The sequence below is a fragment of the Bos javanicus genome, chromosome 5 (assembly GCF_032452875.1).
Source record: "Bos javanicus breed banteng chromosome 5, ARS-OSU_banteng_1.0, whole genome shotgun sequence".
Classification (NCBI taxonomy): domain Eukaryota; kingdom Metazoa; phylum Chordata; class Mammalia; order Artiodactyla; family Bovidae; genus Bos; species Bos javanicus.
In genome coordinates, this window is record NC_083872.1 from 96684070 (window position 1) to 96709957 (window position 25888).

A 25888-nucleotide genomic window follows, 5' to 3' on the forward strand; every position below is an offset into this window, starting at 1 on the left:
TGATGCATCAAGATAGAGAACATCTCCTAGGAGTTGTGTTCTTCCCACACCAGGCAAGTGAGGTAGTCTGAATTTTTAGATGATGGTCTATTTTATAGATGAAGGAGCTAAATGCTTTAAAAGGTAAGTGACAAACCAAAGATGTAGTAACAAAGTTACAGGTTTTCAGAGCTGGAAAATCATAAGCAAAGGGGTCAAGAATTTGAGTCTCTTCCCTGGAACTGTGTTTCCTCCTTTATTACTTTGCTCTAATAGCTGGAGAATGGAAATTGAGAGCTATGGACAACTCCACATTTTTTAATAATTTTTTTTAATTTTTAATGGAAGGATAATTGCTTTATAATATTGTGTTGGCTTCTGCCATACATCAACATGAATCAGCTATAGGTATACATCTGTCCCCTCCCTACAGTCTCCCTCCCACCTCACACCCCTTCCCACTCCTCTAGGTTGTTACAGAGCCCCAGTTTGAGTTCCCTGAGTCATACAGCAAATTTTTACTGGCTATCAATTTTACATATGGTAGTATATATGTTTCCATGTTACTCTCTCCATTCGTCCCCACCCTCTCCTTCCTCCCTTCTACTCGTGTCCCTGAGTATGTTCTCTGTGTCTGCATCTCCATTACTGCCCTGCAAATAGGTTCATCAGCACCAATCTTTCTAGATTCCATGTCTATGTGTGTTAGTTGCTCAGTCGTGTCTGACTCTATGTGACCCCCATGAACTGTAGTTGGCCAGGCTCCTCTGTACATGGAATTCTCCATGCAAGAATACTGGAGTGAGTTGCCATTCCCTTCTCCATCTGGATTCCATGTATGTGCATTAATATATGATATTTGTTTTTCTCTTTGACTTACTTCTGTATAAGCTGTATAATAGGCTCTAGGTTCATCCACCTCATTAGAACTGACTCAAATGTGTTCCTTTTTATGTCTGAGTAATATTCCATTGTATATAAGTACCACCATTTCTTTATCTATTCATCTGTTGATGGACAGACATTTCTCCAAAGAAGACATACAGATGTCTAATAAACATGAAAACGTGCTATATTGCTCATTATTAGAGAAGTGCAGATCAAAGCTGCAATGAGATATCACCTATCACAGGTCATAATGGCTATCAAAAAATCCACAAACAATAAATGCTGGAGAAGGTGTGGAGAAAACGGAACCCTTCTTGCACTGCTGGTGGGGATGTAAATTGATACAACCACTATGGAAGATGGTATGGAGATTCCTCAAAAAAAATGAGAATAATTCCACATTTTTGAGGCATGATGTTGAGCAGAAAGATCACTGGTGTGGGGTGGGGACACCTGGATCCTCTTTCCAACCCTGTCATCTGATCTTGGTGAAAACACAAACCCCTCCAGACTTCATCTGCTTCATCTGAAAATGGGAGGGTCGTCTGAGAGGATAAACTTGTCTCTCTTATTACCACATTAAAAGACATTCATTTAAATAAAAAACAATAGTCCCTTGTGAGAATCTGGAGGGCACAATGAGAACTGTGGGGCCAGGGCACTTGGTTTTCTGGGGAGATTCTGGCAGGGCCCTCTCGGACGCCTCCCACACATGGTGTACTGCTAAATCATTGCAGCAGATGAGCTCTGAGTGGCATGGTCAAAGTCAAAGAGGCACACAGGCTTTTTACCTCAGCTTGACCCCATTCAACCCAGTGGAGGATGACTTTGGCCACAGGCAGCAAATATGTTGGACCTGAGCCCAGCAGCGTTCCAAGACTTTCTCCACAAGCCAGAGTCAGGCCGGAAATGTGATCGGTTTTATTTTCCGCAGTTTGTATGAGGGGGTCTCTGTAGTCGAGGGCACGTGATGGTGATGTGAGACTGCCAAGAGGCCCATCTGAGGCTCTGAGACACTGATTTCACTTTACTTACTGAAGTAATGAAAAGAACCCTGAGCTTGAAATAAGAAGACTTGAACTCCAGTCCTGAACAGGCAAGCCACCTTGGAAAGTCAGGTAGTATTGAGGGATCCATTTTCTCCCGTCCAAACTGGCAGTTCTCAATGGATGGTTTTTAAGTTTTCTTCTAGTTCCAGCAATCTGAGATTTTTGCAGTGTTAGAACTTTATGAGATAAGCTATCATTTGGCTTATGGGTCAAACTACATCCCAGAGACAAATCAAGCAATATTTTTTTATATACCAAACCTTGATGGGCCTTCCAAGCGACTAGGATCTTATGAGCAGAACTTCTGAATTTGAGTGCCACTTGAAGCTAGGCTTTCTCATTACATTCTTGAAGATGACATTTTCAGAGACAGAATAGCTGTGGCATCTCTTAATAATATAGTCAAATCCTTTACTGAGGATTTATACACGGACACTTTGAGGTTTTAATTAATATTCAAAATTGACAAAGTGCCACCAGATGCAAAGGTGGTTAGGTATTTTCAGGTCTTATGGAAAGCTGAACTGATTAATATGACCATTAGACCTAGTTTATCCTCCATATGTGGGAGGCAGTTTCCATTTCTCCCGTGTGTTCCACTGATAGTTCAGCCCTGATGAATGTAATTGTCCCACTTTTACTCACTGAGGTCCAAAATGAGGCAAGTTCCCTGCCTTTAGATAATTCTAATCAGGCTAGTCGAAGTATATTACTTTTTTCTAAATGTTTCCTACTATATAACCTTTTATTTGTGTCATATTTTATATAGTTTTTCTACCCCGTATTTCAGGTGATCATCACAACCTGGTAAACTAGAGGTAAAAAAAAATCGGTGTTTCCATTTTAAAGAGGGAAAAACTCAGGTTCAGGGCCAAGGTCACAGGTCTAGAAGTGACCACACTCCCAATTATTTTTTCACACTTTTCATTACCAATGAATGGATTGGTCTGTTCCACTATTCTAAGGGCATCCTTACCCAAGGCAAGTGTATATTTGCAAGCTCCTCACTAATAGCTAAAGGTTGGCACGTCTCGGGGAATTACTCAGAAAAACACAATGTGAATGACGAATCTTTACACTGCTGAAGGATATGAATAATTAAAGGATACTTTGCAGAAGAGTATTTTGTGTACTGTCATAACATTTTATTAATATTTTTGATAAGTAAAATATATGAGAAATGTCAACACAGAATAAAATGAACATGTAGAACTGGAATAAGGTGAACATCCTAGAGAGAGAAAAATATATAAGGAAAATCAAAAGGATTGGGAGCAGGAACAACTAGAGAAATTTAACTGCAGAGCAATTACCCATGAATGTGGTTTTATTTTCTTGGAGTTTGAATTTCCCAACCTATCCACTCAATTCAGGGAGTTGAATTCCCCTTTCAAAGAAGTCATCTTGAGAGGCCATATGCTTATTCCATTCATGCTGATTGTTGCTTATATTATTGGGGGGCTTCTCTTTTATAATTGCCTTCTGAAATGGACACTTTCTTTGAAATATTCTTAATGGTGATTTAGATAAAGTCAGAATTACTCACAGCCATGTCTGGTGAAAAAGAGGGTTCTTTAGCCAGATAATTTCCATCCCTCCCCCATCCTTTCCTCCTTCTTCCTTTCTTTCTTTCCCTTTCCTTTAATCCCTCCCTCTCTCCTCCCTTCCCTCCCCTCCCTCCCTCTCTCCCTTCCTTCCTTCTCCCTCTCCACTTCCTCTCTTGTGTTCTTCCAAAAAAGAGGCAAGACTAATTTTTTTCTACAAGTCTCATACACCTCCTCTGAAAACTTTCAGAAATTACTCTAAAGTATAATGCCATATTGATGTAGTAAGAACCTGCTTTCCAAATGGATTATGTCTGATGCTTAAATTCTGGTCTTTTAGTTTAAAATCATACTCCCTGAAATGAACTGCATGGAACTTAGGTTGGAGTGTTGAAGTTGTTGTAAACTACAGGAGACCTGAATATCATCTTCTCACTAGTGATGGGCAGGAGCAGGCAGCAGTGAGCTGAGAGGAGGAGCAGCACAGAGAGTGGAGAAGACACGGGGTGGAGCCTTGAGTTGAATCAAGGATGTTACACATTTACCAAGTGAAGGTGTTCAGAGATCACAGCTGAGGGGGTAGAGAGGGAGTTACACCATGGCACGGTGTAGCTTGGTGCAGGAACGGGGATATTAAAGCTGCTGTGGCGTGTGAGAATCAGAGTGGGATGCTAGAGAACACATGGGACTGGGAACAGCTCTTTTTTTTAAATATAAATTTATTTATTTTAATTGGAGGCTAATTACTTTACAATATTGTAATGGTTTTGCCATACATTGACATGAATCTGCCACGGGTGTACATGTGTTCCCCATCCTGAACCCCCTCCCACCTCCCTCCCCATCTCATTCCTCTGGGTCGTCCCAGTGCATGAGCCCTGAGCACCCTGTATCATGCATCAAACCTGGACCGGCGATTCATTTCACATATGATAATATAGCTCTTAAAATGTTATTTCTGCTCCCAATTAGCTGGGGGCAAATAATTTGACCTCTTTGTGCTTCAGTTAGTTCCCTTATCTATCAAGTTAAAATTATAGAACCAAATGAGCTCATAGTTTCTTCAAAGACTAAAATTCATTTTATAAGGGATTTGTTATTGTTGTTGAGTCACTAGGTCATGTCTGACTGTACGACCCCATGGACTACAGTCCACCAGGCTCCTCTGTCCATGGGTTTTCCCAGGCAGAAGTACTGGAGTGGGTTGCCCTTTTCCTTCTTGAGGGGATCATCCCAATCCAGGGATCAAACCTGTGTGTCCTGCATTGGCAGGCCTATTCTTTACCCATGAGCCACCTGGGAAGCCCTTTATGCGGGATACATGATGAATATCTTCAAATGCTTGAAGAGCTCCCATGCAAAAGAAGCATTAGACTGTATAACTGTATAACTCCTAAGGAGGAGACCAGGATCTAGAGGTAGTAGGGGAGCAGATTTCACCTTTAGGTAAAAAAGAACTGCCCAACAGTGAGGTTGCTGCCTTGAGGGTAGGGAATACAGTGATGAGCTCCCCATCAATGGAAGTATTCAAGAAGAGCTGAGAGGGCTGGTTTTATGATGTCATAGAAAGGAAAGATAAACTGCAGGAACTGGGCTCATTGATTATGAAGATCTCTTCCAATTTTGAAATTCTAGGAATCTCTGCTCTTTTGTGGTCTCTGTTTTTGACTGCATTTGCCCTGGAAATGACAGCTTGAAAAGTCCCAGGCAGCTTTAGAAGAAGGAATGTGGTCCATGAGGATTTGGTTCACAGTACCTAGTCATCTTTAGAATTTCCTGAAAGACCTACATCTTAGCAACCCTAAGCAACCTTGGTTGCTTAATCTAATGTTACCTGGTAGCATCAAAGAAGAGGCTCACAGTTTTTGTTAAATGAGAAGACTTACAAAAGGAGCCTTTAGGCTGCCTCCTGCACGTTCTTCTCTCCTTCAGTGCAGTAGGGAGCCATGGTTGGTCGAAGTTTTGAAGCCTGTCAGAAGACTCCCAACAATCACAGGTTGCCCATTCTGCTTCTGAACAGAGATAGGTCTCACTGCAGCATCAGGTGCAAGGCTCCAGAGCAGCATGTCATGTGAACATGGAGCTAATCATTATTGACGCCTTGAGCCATGGTGGTGAAGGGACCTGAATAACCATCAGCACGGTTGCACTGATGCCATGGGAATGAACATGCCTGTGGGAATTCCCAGTGAGGGAACTTCATCAGGTCAGAGCAGCCAGAAAGGGAGAATGGGGTGAGCTGAGAGTATGGGTGTTGAAAGACAGCTCCATTGGTCTGACTCTCATTATTAGTTTTTGCTAATTTACATGTCTGAACCTGAAGCACTCTGCAAAATGTCTTTCTCTCCTCCCTGGACTCCCACCCCACCCCTGCGATTTTCTGTGAAAAGGGAAGCTGTCTTGCCCACTCCCACTGTATCTTGTCTCTACACCCCCCTCCCTTGAACTCACCTCCTTTTTTGAATAATAGTCATTAACGCTTAATGAGGGTTTACTCTGCCCCTTGGTCAGCTATCTCATTTAAGCCCTTCAAACCTAATAGAGTAGGTTCTTTATTACCCCATTTTTGTCAAATCGTGAAAAAAACAGATATTCAAAAGGCTCAATAATTTGCTCAGTCATAGCTGCTAACTAAACTCAAGCCCATTGCTCTTATGTCAAATTTTTACATTATCTTTCTTACTATTCATATAGTGTGAAAACTTGGATGGCAGTTATTGGATAATGAAACTGAAGCCTGAGGGGCACAAGCTTTACATGATATTTATAGAGCTATCTACACGTCAGTCTCCATCCACCTTTCTCTCTGTCTTCCTGACTGTCTTGTTCTGACATACCTTCTTCATGCTTGTAACCTTCTCTTCATTCTCTGTTTACAGGTATCTGATCAATGTGACTTTTGAAGGGAGAAATCTGTCCTTCAGTGAAGACGGCTACCAGATGCACCCAAAGCTGGTGATCATCCTTCTGAACAAGGAGAGGAAGTGGGAGAGGGTAGGACATGTCTTTGGCAATTCTCAAGCTAAGTGGAGGGGGTGGGGATCAGAAATTTTGCAACACACAGGAGGAAAACGGCCACTTGGTTTGGTCTCTGAGCTGGAGATCAATACTTTGAGAACACAGAGGAGGCCATTTCTCAAACGTGTGCCTTCATTTTCTTGCCACTTTGGTCAATCAAGAGATGATTTTCCCTGTGTATTACCATTTTTATTGGTAGCTGTGCTGTCTGCAGCATGACTTTGTTTTAATGGAAGAGTGTGCAGGCACGGGATAATACAATTAAGTGGAGAAACCGAATGATGGTATAGTTCAGGAGTCATGTCCTACAGGGTGTACTGGGAGGCCTGTGAAACCTAATTCATGAGCACACAAATTTCGATTTCCTGTGATTGGAGGCTTGCTCTTAGGACCTACCTCTCCCACTGTCAGCTGATCACAGTGTCTGAAATTCTACTATTAGGCATTAATTTACGTGGGTGCCAGACTGCCTGGGTTCAATTCCCAGCTCTCTACTCATTAACTTGGCTACTTACAACCTTGGGCAAATCTCTTAACTTCTCTCTGCCTCCACTTCCTCATCTGAAAAATGGGAAAAATAATAGTTTCAGTATCACTGGGTTGCTATATGGATTAAATATATTGATATATATAAAGGACTTAGAAGGGTTCTTGGCACATGGTAAGCACTTACTAGGTATTGGCTTCTATTGTTATACCTGATTCCTAGTTCAATACAAATGTTCCTGAGAGTCATTTCATCACACGTGTTCATGAGAATCAGGACACTTGTGCCTTGAGAGGCTTTGCAGAGAAATGGTTTCTCAGTTAAATAAGATTAAGGGGTGCTGTCTACTGTGTCTCACTCTGGGAGATTCTCTGAACACATATTAATTTGAAAGTTCAGAGGTGTCTTTTTTGCTGAGATGTCATTGACATATATCATTGTACTAGTTCTGTATGTACAATATAATGGTTCAATATTTGTGTATATTGTGAAGTGATCACCACAGAGAGTCTAGTTAACATCCATCACTGTGCATGGTTCCAAATTTTTTTTTCTTGTGATGATAACTTTTAAAATCTACTCTCTTAGCAACTTTCAAATAGTTAAGAGTATTATTAACCATAGTCATCGTTCTCTACCTTACATTCCCATGACTTCCTTTTATAACTGGAAGTTTGTATTCCTTGACCAACTACCAGTCTGTTCTTTGTATTTATGGCTAGATTTTTTTTTTTTTTCAGATTCCACATACAAGTGAGATCATGCAGTATTTATCTTTCTCTAACTTCACTTAGCATAAATACCCTCAAGGTCCATCCATGTTGTTGCAAATAGAGGTCTCTTAGCAAAGGAACATCTTTAATTTTATCTAATTTGGCATTTCCCCAAATGATTTTTATCACAAGACCCTTTAGTTTGTGGAATCAGATTCTGTGAAACACGTTGAGAAACACTGATTTCAGGCAATTTCTGCAGACTCTGTGGGCCAGTTGGCTGAGAACAGACTTCAGGATGTCAGTGTGGCTCTGACTAGGATGGAATCCAGGCGATATATTTTCAGAGAGAATAACCAGGAAAAGAAGCCAGAGATAAACGTCTTGAAATTCACAATCTTGTCACAGAGAGACGTGGACAGGTGAAACAGGGCGTGTGTGTCTCAGGTAGTGGGACCCAGAGCCTTGCCCTTCAAATGAAAGACGTCTTCCTGTCATGTGTTCCTCCAATAAGGGCTCAGCTATAAGGCTAACAACATACCCCGGCGTCCTTGATTGAAGTTATCATTTGTTCCAAAATGGCTCTTCTCTGGGCTCCTGCTCTTCACCCCAATCAAGCTGCTTTTCACTGCTGCTGTGCAGACATAATAATTTAAGAAGTGTTCTGGGGCCGGCGTGTACACCAGGCACTTCTGTAGATCTCCAGAAGAGGAGTTATTAAAAACTGAGGCTTCATACATGGAACAGAAGACGTCCAGCTGGGGATAGCTTTTATGCGATAGACTCATGATTACTGACTCGAGTATGGGGCCTCTCACAGCCGTCCTGTCTTAAAGAGACACCACTTCCACTCATTGGCACTGCCTTCTCTTCCTTAGGCTGGAATCTGAGGCCTGGGACCCCCACCCCTTTCCACAGCTAGTTTCTCCTTCCTGGGGGTTGGATCCCTCCCCTCCTTATCAATTCTACCTTTACTCTCACTCTTATATGTATTGCTTATTTTTATATGATCCAAAAACCATGTGGATAATGTTTTAAATGGACCTCCCTCTCTCTGATGCACACTTTCTTATTTTTTTAAATATTTTTACTTTTAGATATGTTTTATTTCAGAGATCATTGGCATATTCAAATGGCATCAGTAATCATCCATAAATAAAATTAAGCCCTAGCTGACAAAAATAAAGATTCAGATTGTAAAATGATATGTTTTACTCAGTGATAACACTTAGTGAAAATTTTAATTGCATGGCTCCTTATTAACTGGGAGCCCAATGTAAGCATCAACCACACCTGGATCCAGGTGTTCAAAAAAGATCACTCGGGATGTCACCCACTTCTGTCCATTCAGCTCAGTTCTGGACATGGCTTCTAGAATGAGCTTCCCAAGGCACAGTTGTGGTTATGTTCTTTCTCTGCTCCAGACCTCCGCAAAGCTCCGGTGGTTTGTGAATTGGGTCCAAACTTTATCTCTTCTTGCATTCAAGGCAGCGGTCTGTTTTCCAACACCGTCTTCTCTTCCTCGGTGTGTCCTTTATCACCATCAAGCAGCACTGGGTTCGTCGCTGTTCTGAGAAGGTGCCCCTGTACGTCTTGCTCCCTGTATGGCGTGTCATGATGTTCCCTTTTCCTGGAACGAATGGTCCAATTATACAGATCATAATCATCCTTTGAAACCAATTAAAATACTGCTTTTTCCTTGCCTGATCTTTGGCCGGGATTTCACTTTTCACTCCCGTATCCCCTGTAGCATTGGTCCGCACCCCTGTCAGCAGCACTCGTGACAGCTGCCTGTGTCAGAGCTGTGTGTGTGATGCTTCTGGAGGTCAGAGGCTGTGTCTTCATATCGTCCTGTCCTCATGGGAACCTGAAGGAGCATGTCACATGGCTCAATAAACCTGTCGAACAACTGAGAACCATTACATAATGCAACGGTCTAAAATCCATCATTAAGAATCCAAGTTTATGTTGTTGCCCTTGATACAATAGCTGGATTTTTTTTTTTTTTTTGGCAAGAGGAGTTAAAATCTTTATGTAGATTGAATTTTCATAGATTGTATTTTAAGTGTGCTAAGGGAGCTTGTTATTTAAAGAAATTCTGTGGATAATCCTTTGATAAAGCATTTTGGGGGGATTGGGATCATACTAAATAGAATAGAATATTTCATACTGACTTGGTTACATCAGAGAACGCTGCTGCCGAGAGAAGTCAGTATTTTTTGGCTTTATGAGCCTCATGGCTCCCAAACGTGGAAGGTGGAAGCCCCTGTGGGCAGAGAAGGTCAGCCAAGCTCAGGTCAAAGGCATGTCTGGGACATGGTGAAATCGAACATCCTTTTCTTCCACCATCACCCTGGCCCCCAGAACCCTTCTGCATCCCCAGGATTCCTAGTAGTGTTCTAGATGGTTCCCAGTGGTCCTGGGAAGATTTAGAGATCAGAGAGGCAGGCCTTAGAGTGAGGATTCTACAGTGAAGAGATGCTCGCTGGGGAGAGAATTGAGGAGTGAGTCTCAGCTTGTGGAAGAAACGTGGGCTAAGAGACGGTGCTGTCAGCTTCCAGTGACATGCCTAACTCACTGTGTGATCTGCTCCCTTCACTTGTCTAAGGTCTTTCTTTCCTCATGTCTAGAATGGTGGCATGAACAGTGGGTCCTTCTCGAGATTACAAAGTCATGCTGTAAAGAAATAGGACCTTGGCGTGGAAGTTGGGTGAGAGCTGGAGCATACAGAAGAAGACTTTGTTTTTAAGGACAGTAACTCCCAGGTCATTCTTGTCACTTGGGTAAATATCATGACCCGAGCCGAAGCAGCCACAGTCAGGTTTATGTCTCTTTTCTTCAGTATACTTGTTATCTGATGTTTTGCTTATTTGTCTGCCTATTTACTGCCTGTTTTCTCACACCAGGAGAGATGTTGCATGGGGCAAGGGCCTCTTTCACCTCGGTAATTCCAGCACTTAAGAAGGGTGCTTGGCTCACTCCAGAGACCATTGTTCAATAAATGAAGAATCTGTACGCTTAGGGGGGTTGGAGTAGTGACTAGCCACTCACTTCTACCTCAGGCTGTCCTGTGCAGATGGAGTGGTTTACTGAACAGCTCACAAGAGCAGATACATCCCTGCCCTTGGGGTGAGTGCCCCCAAGGACCAGCGAGGACTCAGGGGACCTTTGGGGAGGCCTTATCTCCAGACAGGTGTGCCCAAGCAGTGCTCTACAAGACACCTTGGCCGGAGGAAGATTCATTAAGTTGTCAGTGTGAACCCCATGATAGGATGTCACAGGATTCCTTCAGGTTTTTACAAAGCTACTGTCTTATAAATTCGGTTCCTTCTGAAAGACTCAAAGTGAAGGCAGGATGGTCTAGAGAACTGAGCTTGGTTTTGGAAATGGGAGAGAGCCCAGTTCAATGACCCACACTAGTTGTTTTTTTTTTTGTTTTTTTTTTTTATGAGCTGTGTTAGCCGAGCCACTGATATTACCTGAGTCTATTTTCCTTCTGTAATATAGGGCTTTGCCTAAGGCTATTATATAGATTAAAGGGGATTTTACAGTAACCAACTATAAAGGAGATGATAGTAAAACTAGTTAACGGTGGCTGAAACATAGCCAGCATTTTACAAATATCAATTGGTAGTCTCCACCCTCTTTGTACAATTTTTAAAGATACTATCTACATATGATAAAAAGCCAAATGATGCAAAAGAACATCCAGTAAAAAGAATGTCCTTTTATCATCAATGAGCCTTGGTTCCCCAGACTGCTCCTCAGAGCAGTTGTTGTTCTCACTGTCACCTTTTTGCTCTGAAAACACACCAAGCATATACAAAGTTTCTACATTTACTCAACCCCCTTTTTTCTTTTTAAACAAAGGGTACATGTTTTTGTGACCCTTTAATGGGATCCTATATAAGTAGCCATTAAGTACTCTTGCCTGGAAAATCCAACGGACGGAGGAGCCTGGTAGGCTGCAGTCCATGGGGTCGCTGGGAGTCGGACACGACTAAGCGATTTCACTTTCACTTTTCACTTTCATGCACTGAACAAGGAAATGGCAACCCACTCCAGTGTTCTTGGCTGGAGAATCCCAGGGATGGGCGAGCCTGGTGGGCTGCAGTCTATGGGGCCGCACAGAGTCGGACACGACTGAAGCGACTTAGCAGCAGCAGCAAGGAGGCATGGAGGCAGAGGGCTGGAATAGCAGAGATCAGAATTATATTCACAGAAAGCCAAGTACATATCTCTGGTAGGTAGAAATGTGAGGAACATTTAAAGAGGACTACACATACACACATACATAGCCTGGTGAGTTGGAAAGGATAGGGGATGGTAGAAAAATATTTGTGTGCAGAAGGGTTCATTTCTAAGTCTAAGAGGGGGGCAGACACATAAACTTGCATTAAAAATAGTCTGGCACAGAGAGGCAGTTCCAACAAGCATTCGGGCTTCTGTCTTTATCTGAGCCTCTCATGATTTGCTTCATTGCTGCTGCTCCCTGCTTCCATTTAATCGTTCCTAAAATGGGGATAATAAAAATGAAATGCAGTGGGGGTGTGTTCTGAGCAATGACTTCAAGAAATGATGATGGTGCATTTTCAAGCTGTAGGATATAAACAGACCTTAAAGGGACTGTCTAGGTCAGAACTGCGAGGATACGTATGGTTTTCACCTCCGCTATCCTTTCTCCCAAAAACACCAGACGTGTATTTTACAAGCCCACTCCCTCTTCCCTGCTTCCATCCACCAGAAAATACTCCTCCTTGTATAGAGTACAGCATTCTCTGTTTGTCCAGGTCATTCTTTGGGCTCCCCAATCCCCAGATATCATTTTAGGCTTACAGTCGTAACAGATTAGAGCCACATTCACCAGTGAAAGAAGGATTCCAGGAGAAAGTGGTTGGTTGGAAATGCTGGGTCAGTAGTCTTATTTGTGAATTAACGTCTGGATCAGTAAGAGAGAGGAAGGCTAACCGAACTGGTAGAAAGATGACTCCCAAGAGCTGCTGCAGCAGCAACATCATAAAACAGAAGGCGCCACTGGCCTTTGGAGCCTGAGATGAATGAGTCAGGTTAAAGGATGCTTCTGGTCACCCTGTATCCAGGAGACAGCACTAACCCCAGGCTGTGGATGCTCTGTCATACTGGTACCTGCTGTTGTTGTTTAGTCGCTCAGTCGTGTCCAACTCTTCAAGACCCACAGACTGTAACCTGCCAGGCTCCTCTGTCCATGGGATTTCCCAGGCAAGAATACTGAAGTGAGTTGCCATCTCCTTCTCTAGGGGATCTTCCCAACCCAGGGATCAAACCACATCTCCTGCATTTCAGGTGGATTCTTTTACTGCTGACCATTAGGGAATCTCTTGAGGACTAGCAAAATCGTATTCCAGGATGGTCAGTTTGGTGGTGATATGAGAAAGGTTGATTACTGCCGTGACAGATTCCACTTGAAAGCCATTGACTCTTGACATAAAACAGCTTCTCCATCTATTCATGTGTGCTTGCATGGGCTCACACACATACACACACACACACACACACACACACACACACATCATGGACAAGCTGACAGGCTGCTCACAAACACGGGAACCACATCTGTTTGGTTTTCCACTAGATGTCTGTACCCTGCCTTAGACAGTGCTCAGCAGGCCAGGAAATACTTGATGATGGCTGGAACACGCCTGCCCCCACTTCACTCCACCTCCCACCCCAGGGGAGGATCCACGTGCCATTCACATACTTTCCAGGCTCACACAAGGTATCTGAGAAGTGAAACATGAACTCCTTCCCGTGTCGGTGTCTTTGCTCTGCATCTCCCGATACCACCGCTTAACAACATGTTCTTTTCGCTGACTTTGAACTGCGTCCTAATAGGCATCATTGGATTAAGGGATTAAGAAACAGACTCCATGGAGAAAGGCTGTGGGAATTGGGGTCATGGAGGGGAAGGAGGAGAGCAAGGAGGTGATGACTTTCTTTAAATCTATGAAGAATTATCGGACCAAGTGTTGACATCAGCTGTTCACTCTCTCTTCTCCTAGACAGACCAGAGTAAGAGGGCTTAAGATCCAGCAGAAAGGATCTCTACTAGCTCCCGGGAGAATTTCTTCGTAGAGAGAAGTGTAGAGTGCCAGAACTGTTAACTGCACCAGGGGCTGACTTTGGAAGAATCTAAAATCCGGGGTATTTCTTAGGGGGCAGTCCGGCCCTGACAGCAAGGTGTGGCCTCCAAGGCGTTGAGGGTTTTGGATCTTCCCTTCTTTCTTACACATAGTAATTGAGCACCTACTGTGAGCCTAGCACTGCTCCCACCAAATTAGTCTTGACATTTTCCTAGTTGCTGGGGAAAACAAAAAAAGATTGCTGCAAGGAGAAGGATACTGATTGTGACACACGATTTCTATACCCTAAGGTGATTTTTAAATCTATTGTCTAATGTTTGGGTGGCCTTTCATGTTGCCTGGTTAGTAAAGACCGTGCATGTATATGACACTGGCTTATGGACATGGCATAAGCCGGTGTCATATAGATGCACGGTTTTGGTTGTCTTTCCAAGTTGTTGATTATCACAGACTCTCACATCCAAGCGATGTGTTTCCCTCAGCTCCAAGAGCCATGGCCCATGTGGCTTTTAGTCTACACCCTTTTCTGAGGTTCCAGAAAGAGACTTGTGGGGTGGGGAGGTGTGCGCTTAGCCCTCAACGTCTCCACAGCCCTGTTAGTCCACAAAGTCAAGCTGCTGCCCCCATGTACGTTTATAAAATAATTTGAAGAGCAGAGCAGGATGTATTGGGGGAATAGACTTCAGAAATGTCATTTCAGAAAGGCTGGTTGTCTTCATGTGCTGTCATCAGCCACTGAATGAAAAGGATAAAAGACCAAGATAACCTTGGTTGACTTTGCTTTTGAAACCTATACCCGCTTATCGGGTTTGAGAAAAGCTGGACGGAGCTTGGAGACAGAAGTGCTGGCTTGACCTTGACTTAAGGAAACGTAGTAAAGAGGAAAGTGTCCCCAAAGCTGAAAGATGGCTTTCATCCACCTTGTTTACATTTTATTGAGATTTTTATTTCATGACAGTTGTCTCTGGTTGGCTCCTGAGTCTCTGAACCATCTTTCTAATTCTGGCTTATGATGTTTTTTCAGTGGTAGTATTGAAGAAGAAGTAGTGGTGTAGGGGGCTGTTACAAGACTCTTGTGTTGATAGACAAGTTAAAAACACTTATGATTTTCTTATTATAACATTTGTAATTTTCTTATTTGCTTATTAATTGTATTTAGGGGACAAAATAAAATGTACCCATTTCCATACCTACAAAGAACTAGCATTTACATTTCTTCTGTTCCTTATCTGATGCTTTTTTCTGTGTATATTATAATACAATACAGTGTTATACAATAGAATTGGAAACACAATGTATGAACAGTTTGCAATCTTCTTTCTCTCACTATGATACTGTGGCCATATTCTTATTTTATTAATGTTATCTGAAAGCATGAAATTTAATGACTGCCTCTTATCCCATTGTAAAGATGTATTGTACTATTTTTTTTTTTTCTGCATCGCGTGGCATGTGTGTTCTTAGTTACCCAGACAGGGATCTAACCCATGCCCCCTGCAGTGGAAGCACAGTCTTCGCCAGTGGACCACCAGAGAAGTCCCTGTATCTCTAAACTAACCTCCCATGATTAAGCATTCACATGTGTATTCAGTAGAGACTGGTACTCAGATGAGAATAATTTCAGGGTTTTTGATAATCCAACTTCGATGCCATAAGATTGATGTCCAAGGTGACAAGGTTTGGTCACATTTTTGTTTTTGTATAATGACTCTAAACATTCAAAATGACATCCCTTAACCTGAGAAGCTTGGGTTATATTAATTCAGTAACAGGAGAGTAGACACATATGTGGTGGGTATGTGTCTCTCCTTGGTGGTTCCTGGTCTGCTTGGAATCTCAGAGGGTTTTCTCTTTCTGATCATCTGATCCTCTAATTTCGCTGTTAAGAATATTTATCATCTTTGTCAGTTACAACACACAGAGGATAGGGTTGGTCATGTGGTCTGTGTCTGCAGTTTTCATCATGCTAGGACCATTTCCTTGCAAGTTAGAGGCCTTCAAAATTCAGGCACATGTTCTCAAGGAGCTAATAGGGCTCATGCTTGTTATGACATCATTTCTAGTGCTATTTCCATTCTCTGTGCCCCACTGCTACTGCTACTGCTAAGTCACTTCAGTCGTGTCTGACTCTGTGCGACCCCATAGGTGGCAGCCCACCAGGCTCCCCCGTCCCTGGGATTCTCCAGGCAAGAACACTGGAGTGGGTTGCCATTTCCTTCTCCAATGCATGAAAGTGAAAAGTGAAAGTGAAGTCACTCAGTCGTGTCCAACTCTTAGCGACCCCATGGACTGCAGCCTACCAGGCCCCTCCGCCCATGGGATTTTCCAGGCAAGAGTACTGGAATGGGGTGCCATTGCCTTCTCCAAGTGACCCAGAAAGACTGGAGAGCAACCCCTTCTTTCACCAGTGGGGCAGCACCTGGCTGACTCTCACAGGCACAGGCTGATGTGCCTCAAGACTGTCAGAGGCCATCATGGCAGAAACCACTCCTTTTGTTCCTTGATGTATTTTCTAGTAAACCGGCTACTTTGTGCATACATTAATAGCCTATTAACTTTCCCTGAGGTTTAGCATTAATGCTATAATATCTGAATGTCCCTCATATGCAAGCATACCTATGTTGACCTACCACCAGGAGATATTCTGCTTTGAGTTCTTCCTGTAGCGCTGATGGATTTGTGCAAGTTCACACACAGTGTCTCTCTCCACCATACCTATTTCTGAGAGTTCGCTGAGACCAGGGTAAAGCAATTTGTGTGTACAGGAAGGGAAGCAACTGACCTTGGCTTGTTAACTCTCCTGATTGGCCCCTAGTACAAAAATTTAAAGGGAAGTCTAATTAAGAAAATAAGGGCTTCCCTGGTGGCTCAGACAGTAAAGCGTCTGCCGGCAATGCAGGAGACCTGGGTTCCATTCCTCGGTCGGGAAGATCCCCTGGAGAAGAAAATGGCAACCCACTCCAGTACTCTTGCATGGAAAATTCCATAGACAGAGGAGCCTTGTAGGTTACAGTCCATGGGGTCTCAAAGAGTCAGACATGACTGAGCCACTTCACTTCTACCTTTAGGAATGAAAGCTATTAATAAAAAACATGAATACAAACATCCACAACAGGTATAGAAGTCAGATTATTTGGTATGATTTTTCTTTCTCTATTAGAATGATTTATGTCCATAATTTAGTGAACATTTCAGTTCACTTTGAGAGTGAGTTGGGGGAGGAGGGGCTCTCACACTTTCTGTGCACTCTTCCTCTCTGTGATCATGTGACCCAGCTATTCTCTCCTGCCCATAAAGGCTGCCAATTGCTATTTCTACATGCATTCCAGGTCTTAGTTCTATCAGCTAAGTGTTCTGAAGGTTTAAACTTAAAGCACGAAGGGCATGATGAGAATGAAAGTGTGGTCTTGGGGAGGCAAAGCAAGGAGAAGAGCAGAGCAGAAGGCAGTCGTTGGGGAGAGAGTGATAGACCCCTCGGGGAAGAGGACCAATCTCCTGCTGTGCGTTCCAAGTGCACCATATTCTCCTTTTACACCAGACTCCACTAGATCTCCTTTTCTCTTCTTCTACTCTTAGAGTTTGATATGTGGTGTCTTCTAAGATCATCAACTTTGGCTCTTCTCGTAGCAAAACGTACCATTTTTTTTCACTCATCCTATGAGGAGGGAAACTTGCTGGTAAAGAATTTGAATACGACCTACCTCTTAGAATTTCTGGTGGATGTTTAAGCCACCTCAACATTCTCTTCATAGAACAGTGCAAAACATCTGTTCTCCCTATAGGGTCTGAGGAAGATGTATAGTTTCTAGAACAGTGTAGCCTGAGATCAAAGGATCTTAGGAAGATTTGGTCTCTAGCACATCTGACATTTATATGGCCCTTTAAGAGCAATGTGGTTTATGAAGAGTTTTATCATATAGGATCTAATTTTGATTGCGATGAAAACTCTGGGAAATACTTGTGCAGTTACATAAACTGAGGCCAGAAAAGTTGTCTGACTTGCCAAATTCATACACATAAGGAGTGGCAGTGCTGAGTGTAGATATTTACATCTGGCTCCATTTAAGTTCAATATGCTTTTTGCCTTAATACAAAGACTGTAACTAGACTAATGGGGTCAAAGTGTGGCAATACCAATGGGAATTGTTCTGTAGACCAGAGGACAGACCACACCATGGATACATGTGAGCCCTATCACATGAGAGCATTTAAACGAAGTGTTCACAAATGATCCTGGACTGGGAGGAGGGAGAGGTTGGCTCAAAATGTGACTGGCTGTTTCAGGGTAATATTTTCCTGAGAGGAACACGAAATGAAAAAGTAAGGTGGGGAGGAGTGGAAGAAGGGAGAGAGGCAGGAAAGATAGAAAGAGCAACAACAGAAAAGCTTTTCTGCATCCTTACATCCTTATACCTTTTTGCTATTATTATAGATACCGGCTTCCCAGGTGGCAGGTGGTGATAAAGAACCCACCTGCCAGTGCTGGAGATGTAAGAGATGTGGGTTTGATTCCTGGGTTGGGAAGATCCCCTGGAGTAGGAAATGGCAACCCAACTCCAGTATTCTTGCCTGGAGAATCCCATGGACAGAGGAGCCTGGTGGGCTACAGTCCATAGGGTCGAAAAGAGTTGGACATGATGGAAGCAACTTAGCACGCATGCACGCATTACAGACACACACACACCTGAAAATACATCATGAATACACGCATCCATGTTGTCTTTTTTTTTTTCAGTTAGAACAATAACCTGTCTCTTCAAACTGTGAGGACAGAACACCTTTCTCCCAATAGCAAAGGCCTAATAGCTATCTACAGAGGCAGCTGTCTAGGTTCTGATGGCATAGGGGAGACTTGGTAGCAAAGAGCTCACTTCTGCAATTGAAAGCTCTTCTAAAACACAACCACCATGGCAGTGGCACTGTGGCCATGCAGCCCCATTGATCAGACACCTGCTGGAGGTGCAGAGAAATGTTGAACCACCAAGGAGAATTTAAAATAGCTGACCTACAAAACAGTCCTCAAATCTTAGCAGGAGAGTGACATGAAATTTTAACTTTGTTTTCTATAAAACAGAATCAACCAAATATTTTATGAGTTCAACTAGCTAAGAGAGAGGAGTTTGGGGATGTTATATAGAGCTAGCTAAAGAGCCATTGAGAAAAATACACACAAATATATAAAAGAGAAAGTAGAAGCCAAATTTGATAGCTGAGACCACTGATCTGTGATTCATCATTGCCACTTCAGTGTTTCCCAAAGTGTGATTTTGAGTTTCACTGTGGTACATAAGTTAAGAAGAATGAGTATTCTTTAATTTAAATAATCTACTGAAAAGTTTTTAAATTTGTTTTTGGCCGTGCCAGGTCTTCGTGGCTGTGTGTCGGCTTTCTCTAATTTTGGCAAGCAGGGGCTACTCCAGTTGTGATGAGAGGGCTTCTCTTTGCAGTGGCTTCTCTTGTTGTGGAGCACAAGCTCTGGGGAATAAGGGCTTCAGTAGTTCTGGTGCACAGGCTTAGTTGCCCTGAGGCACGTGGGGTCTTCTCAGACCAGAGATCAAACCCCAGTCCCCAGTCCCAATACAGTATCCTGTATTGGCAGGATTCTTAATCTCTGGACTACCAGGGAAGTCCTATTTATTTTTATAGTTATCTTCCATCTTTGGCAAGTAACACTTGTCTTACATTCACAGTAATGATATGGATTTTTTAATAAATGTATTTTTTAAGATGGTTATTTCATATATTAAATTAAAAATAGTGAAAATGGTGCACGTATGTTACAAAAATTGGAAGAGTAGTTCTTGAGTTAAATTTGGGACATGCTTCCAGAAGGCAAGGGGTGTTATTGACCCCTGGTTCCCAAGTCACAGAGTCAGGACTGCCCACCCTTTGCACCCTCTTTCCTTCTCACCTATCTGTGTTGAGTCTACACACCACCATAATTGCGACAACACCTTCTCCCAATCTCCTGTACTTTTATGGCTGCGTGTCTTGTCTTATGCTTTCTCCTTAACCTTGGATTCTTGAACTTGTCCTTTGGAGCATAGTTAAAAGCTGAGAGGCATCATATCTTGCTCCCCTCTGCCTAAAACAGTGAATCATACAAAGCAGTGTGAATAAATGTTGCTTCAGCTTTCTCATCCCTTTCCTCCCTTTCTTCATCTATAAAACGGGAAGGATGGTAGCACCTACCTCAAACTGTTGCTCGAAGGGTCAAATGAACTTTAGTTCATTTAAAATTCTTAGCACAGTGTCAGGTGTGTAGCAGGCACTGTGCAAGTGATCACTGTTCTTTACTTGAACGTGTTTTTTCTTCTCATTTTATTGAGATAAAATTGACATCCCTGTATGAGTGTAAGGTGATTTGACTTCCATACCTCATGAAATGATGATCATAATAAGTTTGGTGAACATCCATCATCTTGCATAGACTCAGCATTAAAGAAATAAGAAAAAAAAAAGTCCTTCTGCTAATAAGAACTCTTAGGATTTAGTCTCTTAACAATTTTCATATATATCCTATAGTAGTATTAATTATATTCATCATGTGGTACACTACATCCCTAGGATTTATTTATCTTACTTACAAGTTTATACCTTTTGACCGCTTTCATCCAGTTTCACCTACCCACACCGTCCGCCTTTGGTAGCCATAAATCTAAGCTCTTTCATATGAGTTTGTCTTTGAAGTATAATTGAACGTATGTTAAACCAGTTTTAATACAACTGAAATTGGGTTCTAGAAAACAAGAAAATGAAGAAAAATGATTCACGTGCACACGTAAGATGCTGTGTGGACATGGCTGGATTTTGGCCTAAGTTGCTGAAAGGAAGTAGCTAGGAAACAACACACAGAATCCTTGACACACTTGATGATAAACCGGCGATGAATACACTTCTTCCTTCATTCTTGACAACGTTTTATACAGGGATTTTAAAAAATTGAGTCTTATTAATAATAAAAGAGTAGTACAAGCCCACAGTACAGCACAGCAGTCCGTGCCGGGCTCATTGCCCCCAAAACGGGGATTGGAAACATGTTCAGCTTCGATTAGGACCCTGTGGTTCTCAGTAACCATTAAATAACCACCAAACCGCATTAGGCAGTTGTGACTGCTCGTGAAACCTCATGTATGATGTGTCCTTGTGCATGCGATCTCCTTGGCTTTTGTTTCATTGTAATAAACCACCGCTTTGTGGTTGATAGTAAAGAACAGCCAATCTCTCCTTTATGGCTTCCTTTTTGTGCAGCAGGTAGGTTGACCCACAAGTGTGAAAGGAATTCCTCCCACAGGGGATGGTGGTTTATGTTCAAAGATAAGTCCCAGTCAGGGTTGACTGTAAAGGGGATAGCGGTGAAGTTGGAGAGTGAATGATGTAACAGTTGATGCATGAATAGTGTCTTACAGTTCATACCAGTGGTTCTAAAAGTGTGGTCCCCTGGCCAGCAACAGCAGCATCACTGGGGAACTTATGTGAAATGCAAGTTCTCAGGTCCTATCTCCGAAGCTCCAGGGATGAGACCTCAAAAATCTGAGTTTTGACCTATAAAACACAGGGGTAGTTTACCACAGATGTTGCTTTTTTGCAAGGAGAAATGTCCACTTAATGGATATTGAATACTGCCACTTTGTCACTGTTCTGTTCTCATTTTATTTCCCAGCCATTTACTTTGAAATAAATCTGAATCTTTATCCCTCCACAGAGTTAAAGATAGAGCCAGAAACCCAGCAGGAAAGAGTTAAGACCTGTACCTCTCCCTCCAGGAGATTCTGAATTATCCATGGTCTTCAGTTGCTGATACGGAACTCCAGGATATTAGGCTGATTGTCTGAGGTTATTCATTCAGGAAATATCTTCTGAGGCCCTACTAAGTACCAGGCACTATTCCAGGTGTGGGCTAAACAGTACTGAGTAAGATCAATAAATTCCCCACCCTCCATGAATTTATGTCTTGGTGAGGAGATGAGACAACAAACACATCAACAAATAAGTAACTATCATTACTTCAAATAATATCAAGTGCCATTAAGGTGGGAAGATCAGGTACAGTGGCTCTCAACCACATGACACCAGCCACCAAGGGGCTTTTAGAAATACCAGCCCCCAAAGTGACTTTGCAGATGACTCAGTGGTAAAGAATCTGCCTGCCAATGCAGAAGATTCAGATTCGATCCCTGGCTTGGGAATGTCCCCTTGGAGGAAAGAATGGCACCCCACTCCAGGATTTTTGCCTGAAAAATTCTGTGAGCAGAGGAGCCTGGCGGTCTACAGTCCATGGGGCCACAAAGAGTTGGACACAACTGAGTGACTAGGCATACACGAAGGGGCTTATTTAAAATGTATTAGTTTAATTAAGTTGTCAGATAAATTTCTAAGGAGTATACCCAACGGCTGTTATTAATTTAACTGCAACTTAAAGTAAAAACCTTTCAGATGATGCCCATATGTCCCCTGTTTAAATGTTGTCTAGCTGCTTTGTTCGGAGAAGGCAATGGCACCCCACTCCAGTACTCCTGCCTGGAAAATCCCATGGACAGAGGGGCCTGGTAGGCTGCAGTCCATGGGGTCGCTAGGAGTCGGACACGACTGAAAGACTTCACTTTCACTTTTCACTTTCATGCATCGGAGAAGGAAATGGCAACCCACTCCAGTGTTCTTGCCTGGAGAATCCCAGGGATGGGGGAGCCTGGTGGGCTGCCGTCTATGGGGTCGCACAGAGTTGGACACGACTGAAGCGACTTAGCAGCAGCAGCAGCTGCTTTGTTTCGGAGAAGGCAATGGCACCCGACTCCAGCACTCTTGCCTGGAAAATCCTATGGATGGAGGAGCCTGGTGGGCTACAGTCCATGGAGTCGCACAGAGTCGGACATGACTGAAGCGACTTAGCAGCAGCAGCTGCTTTGTTGAGACTCCAGACCCACTTCCGAGCAACAGGGAAAATGTGGGTAGTATTTGATCTATCATTTTTCCCTTGACTACTAAGTTTTAGAGAATTGGGATATGAATTTTTATAATTTTGACACACTGGGCTATGAACATTCCACTTTTTATGCTTGATTTTTCCAAAGAGTCGATAAGCGTTAATCCTCTTTGTTTACTAAGAACTGCATTTAGTCATGTACCCTAACCTACTGTTCCAAGTGAACATGACATTGTTTGCAGCTATTGTGTCAATTATTTCGCTCCATCAAGTGTCTCCATTTGACCCTGTGGTGACAGTGTGACACTACACGAGGACTTGGTGAGAATGTTTAAGAAAGGTAGTAAATCACAGGATGGGTAAAACATGGATCATAGACATGTTCTACGTGACCTGGGGTGTTGTAGTAAAGATTAAATTGGCTCACCATTTAAAATTTTATAGATTACCCTGAAACTCCAGATTTGTGGGTTCCTAGAAAATCAGGAGAGTGGCCACCCTAGGCTCGCATTCTGCTGGGACTGAGGGGTGGACCCTCCTTGGAATGGAATGCATGCTTGCTAAGCAGCTTCAGTCGTGTCTGACTCTTTGCGACCCTATGGACTGTAGCCTGCCTGGTACCTCTGTCCATGGGATTCTCCAGGCAAGAATACTGGAGTGGGTTGCCATGCCCTCATCCAGGGGATCTTTCCTACCCAGGGATGGAACCCATATCTCTTATGTCTTCTGCATTGGCAGATTCTTTACCACTGGTGCCACCTGGGAAACCCCAGGAATACATGCTATCAATTCAATGCAGCCCTCTGGGGGTCCAGCCCTGTATTAACAGTCTGCCTAGTTCCTGCAGCCATTGGAGTCTGCAACTCCTAGAACAGGAATGAGTTCAGAAAAAATGCAGTCCCTGCTTAAAATTTAAAACATGTACCTTAAAAATGGGTACATTAAGTGTTAAGGAATTGGGTAAAAATGTAGAGGACGCAACACTTTGTTTGCTTGCTGCAATTCTCCTTGTGGTCCCTAGGGGGCAGCTGAGAATTCTGAGCACTGTATTAAAAACACATCAGCCCCACAGAGCATCCACAGTTCTGGACTGTACTGAATTCTCAAATTCGCCTTAGACTTGTAGAAGGCAAAAGACACTAGCTGTCTAAAGGGCTTTCTATTCGCCAGACAATGAAATACAGAAATATAAACTTCTTATGTCTTTAAAACTTTTAGGCATGTGTGAATTTGTCTTTTCTCTTGGCAAAGTCACAAATAATTCTACCTAGATGAATATCCTGGAAAGGCTTCATAGACAAGAGCTTTCAAGGGGAATTTGAGTGATCCAAGGACATGTACCTGGCAAAGAAAGAAGGCTTCTGCAGAGAGAAATCTCAGCCAGGAGACCAAGAAAACGAAGGAAAGTGGTGGGCAAATGAAAGGAAAGAGATGTGGAAGAGGAAAAATGAAATCAGAATTGAGGGTAGGGGAAATGTCACATCTTAAGAACAGAAACCTGATAGTGATTAAAGACAGAGCAAGAGTCTGAGTGTAGGGAGAGAGCAAGATGACTCCCGTTATGCTAATCCGCTTAAACTAATGCAGAGAGAAAGGAAAAGTCAGCAGAGTCAGGGAAAAAGGAGGTTGAGGTTGTCCAAGCAGGAAAAAAGCCACACTCAGATGAGATTCTGAGCTTTCAGGATATCAGGCAAGGCAGGTTCAGCATGACAGTATCGGCAGGGGTATCTTGATCTTCCTGCCAGTGCTAAATAAGGATGTAAAGGAGGGTGCTCGATTTCTTTGTGTCCTGGAGATGAGGAATTGTAGATTTCCAGGCCCCCTGCCCCACCCCACCCCAGAAGTAAGAGACGCTCCATCTCAGAACAGAATTTCCTATATCCAAAGAACTACGGTGAGTAGGCAGCATTTTCCTCTACTCTGCAAAGTTCAGATAAACAAACCTTTCTTCTTGGATCTCCACTGGCATTTCTTCTTTTCATGTGAGAGCAGAATCTCAAAGTCCACCAGAAGGCATTGCTTTTCCTTCCTGTATTCAGTTACCACTTCCTTTATCACGCGGCTTCAGTTCAGTTCTGCGAACGTATTCTGAAGGGCTTCTCTGCAAAGGACTCTGTACAGGGTACTAAGAAGAAAAGGTAAACAAGACACTCTGTCTTCAAGAAATTCGTGCTGTTGAGAATATCACACAGGTATAATGTAGGGAAGAATGTGATGATAGTAGGCAGCCACTAAGAAGACCCCCCAAATCCCTATGTATATTTTTATTTTCCCCATGACTGCTTGGGCTACTTAAGACTATACTTACATAAAAGCCCAGAGGAGGAAACCGTGGTTTTAAATGTATTGCACACAAACTTGTGAGGATCTCTTTTTCAGAACCAGAGGAATCTCATTTCATCTTTAGTAATAAACCTGTCTTTTATGTACTGATATTTGTTGTTTATGTCTAATCCAAAAGTATAGCAGTTGTTCACTGAGAAAAAGTTCATAGAGAAAAGCATAAAGAAAAAAATAAACTTCACCTCAAATTCTATCACCCAGAGATAATTTCCATTTATATATTGGGTTCTATCATTCCAATCTTTTCCACCATGCTCTAGATTATAAATATGTTTTATAAATGTAAGTGTGTATTTTTATAAAATTGAGATAATATTATACATCCTGTTTTGTAATCCATGCTTTCTTTTAACAATATGTTGTGAATGCTATGCTGTAAATATATATCATTAAAATATAAGAAATAAAATATGATAGAAAATATATCATTAAATATTTATCAAGCCATTAATTGATCTATTATCTACATATTGCTGTTGTTCAGTCACTAAGTCTTGTCCAACTCTTTGCGATACTATGAACTGCAGCACACCAGCCTTCCCTGTCCTTCACTGTCTCCCAGAGTTTGTTCAAATTAATGTCGATTGAGTCCACGATGCTATCTAACCGTCTCATCCTCTGTCATGTATGTTTATGCAGTTGGTGATGCTATCTAACCATCTCTATTCATCTATTTATTTATCACATAACTTTTGGTGCTAGGGAAATGGCAACCCACTCCAGTATTCTTGCCTGGAAAATACCAGGGATGGAAGAGCCTGGTAGGCTGCAGTCCATGGGATCGCAGAGTCGGACACGACTGAGCAACTTCACATTATCTCATTA

The 25888-nt window shown here is 42.6% G+C and overlaps 1 protein-coding gene across 3 annotated transcripts in view; it reads left to right on the forward strand.

Moving 5' to 3' along the window:
- GRIN2B (glutamate ionotropic receptor NMDA type subunit 2B) overlaps positions 1-25888 on the forward strand; it is a 511560-nt gene that overhangs the window by 353835 nt on the left and 131837 nt on the right. For all 3 annotated transcript variants that reach the window (XM_061417791.1, XM_061417794.1, XM_061417790.1), the window contains one exon: positions 6340-6454. In XM_061417791.1, coding sequence (XP_061273775.1) covers positions 6340-6454 — 115 coding nt within the window. The remainder of the gene's footprint in view (positions 1-6339; positions 6455-25888) is intronic.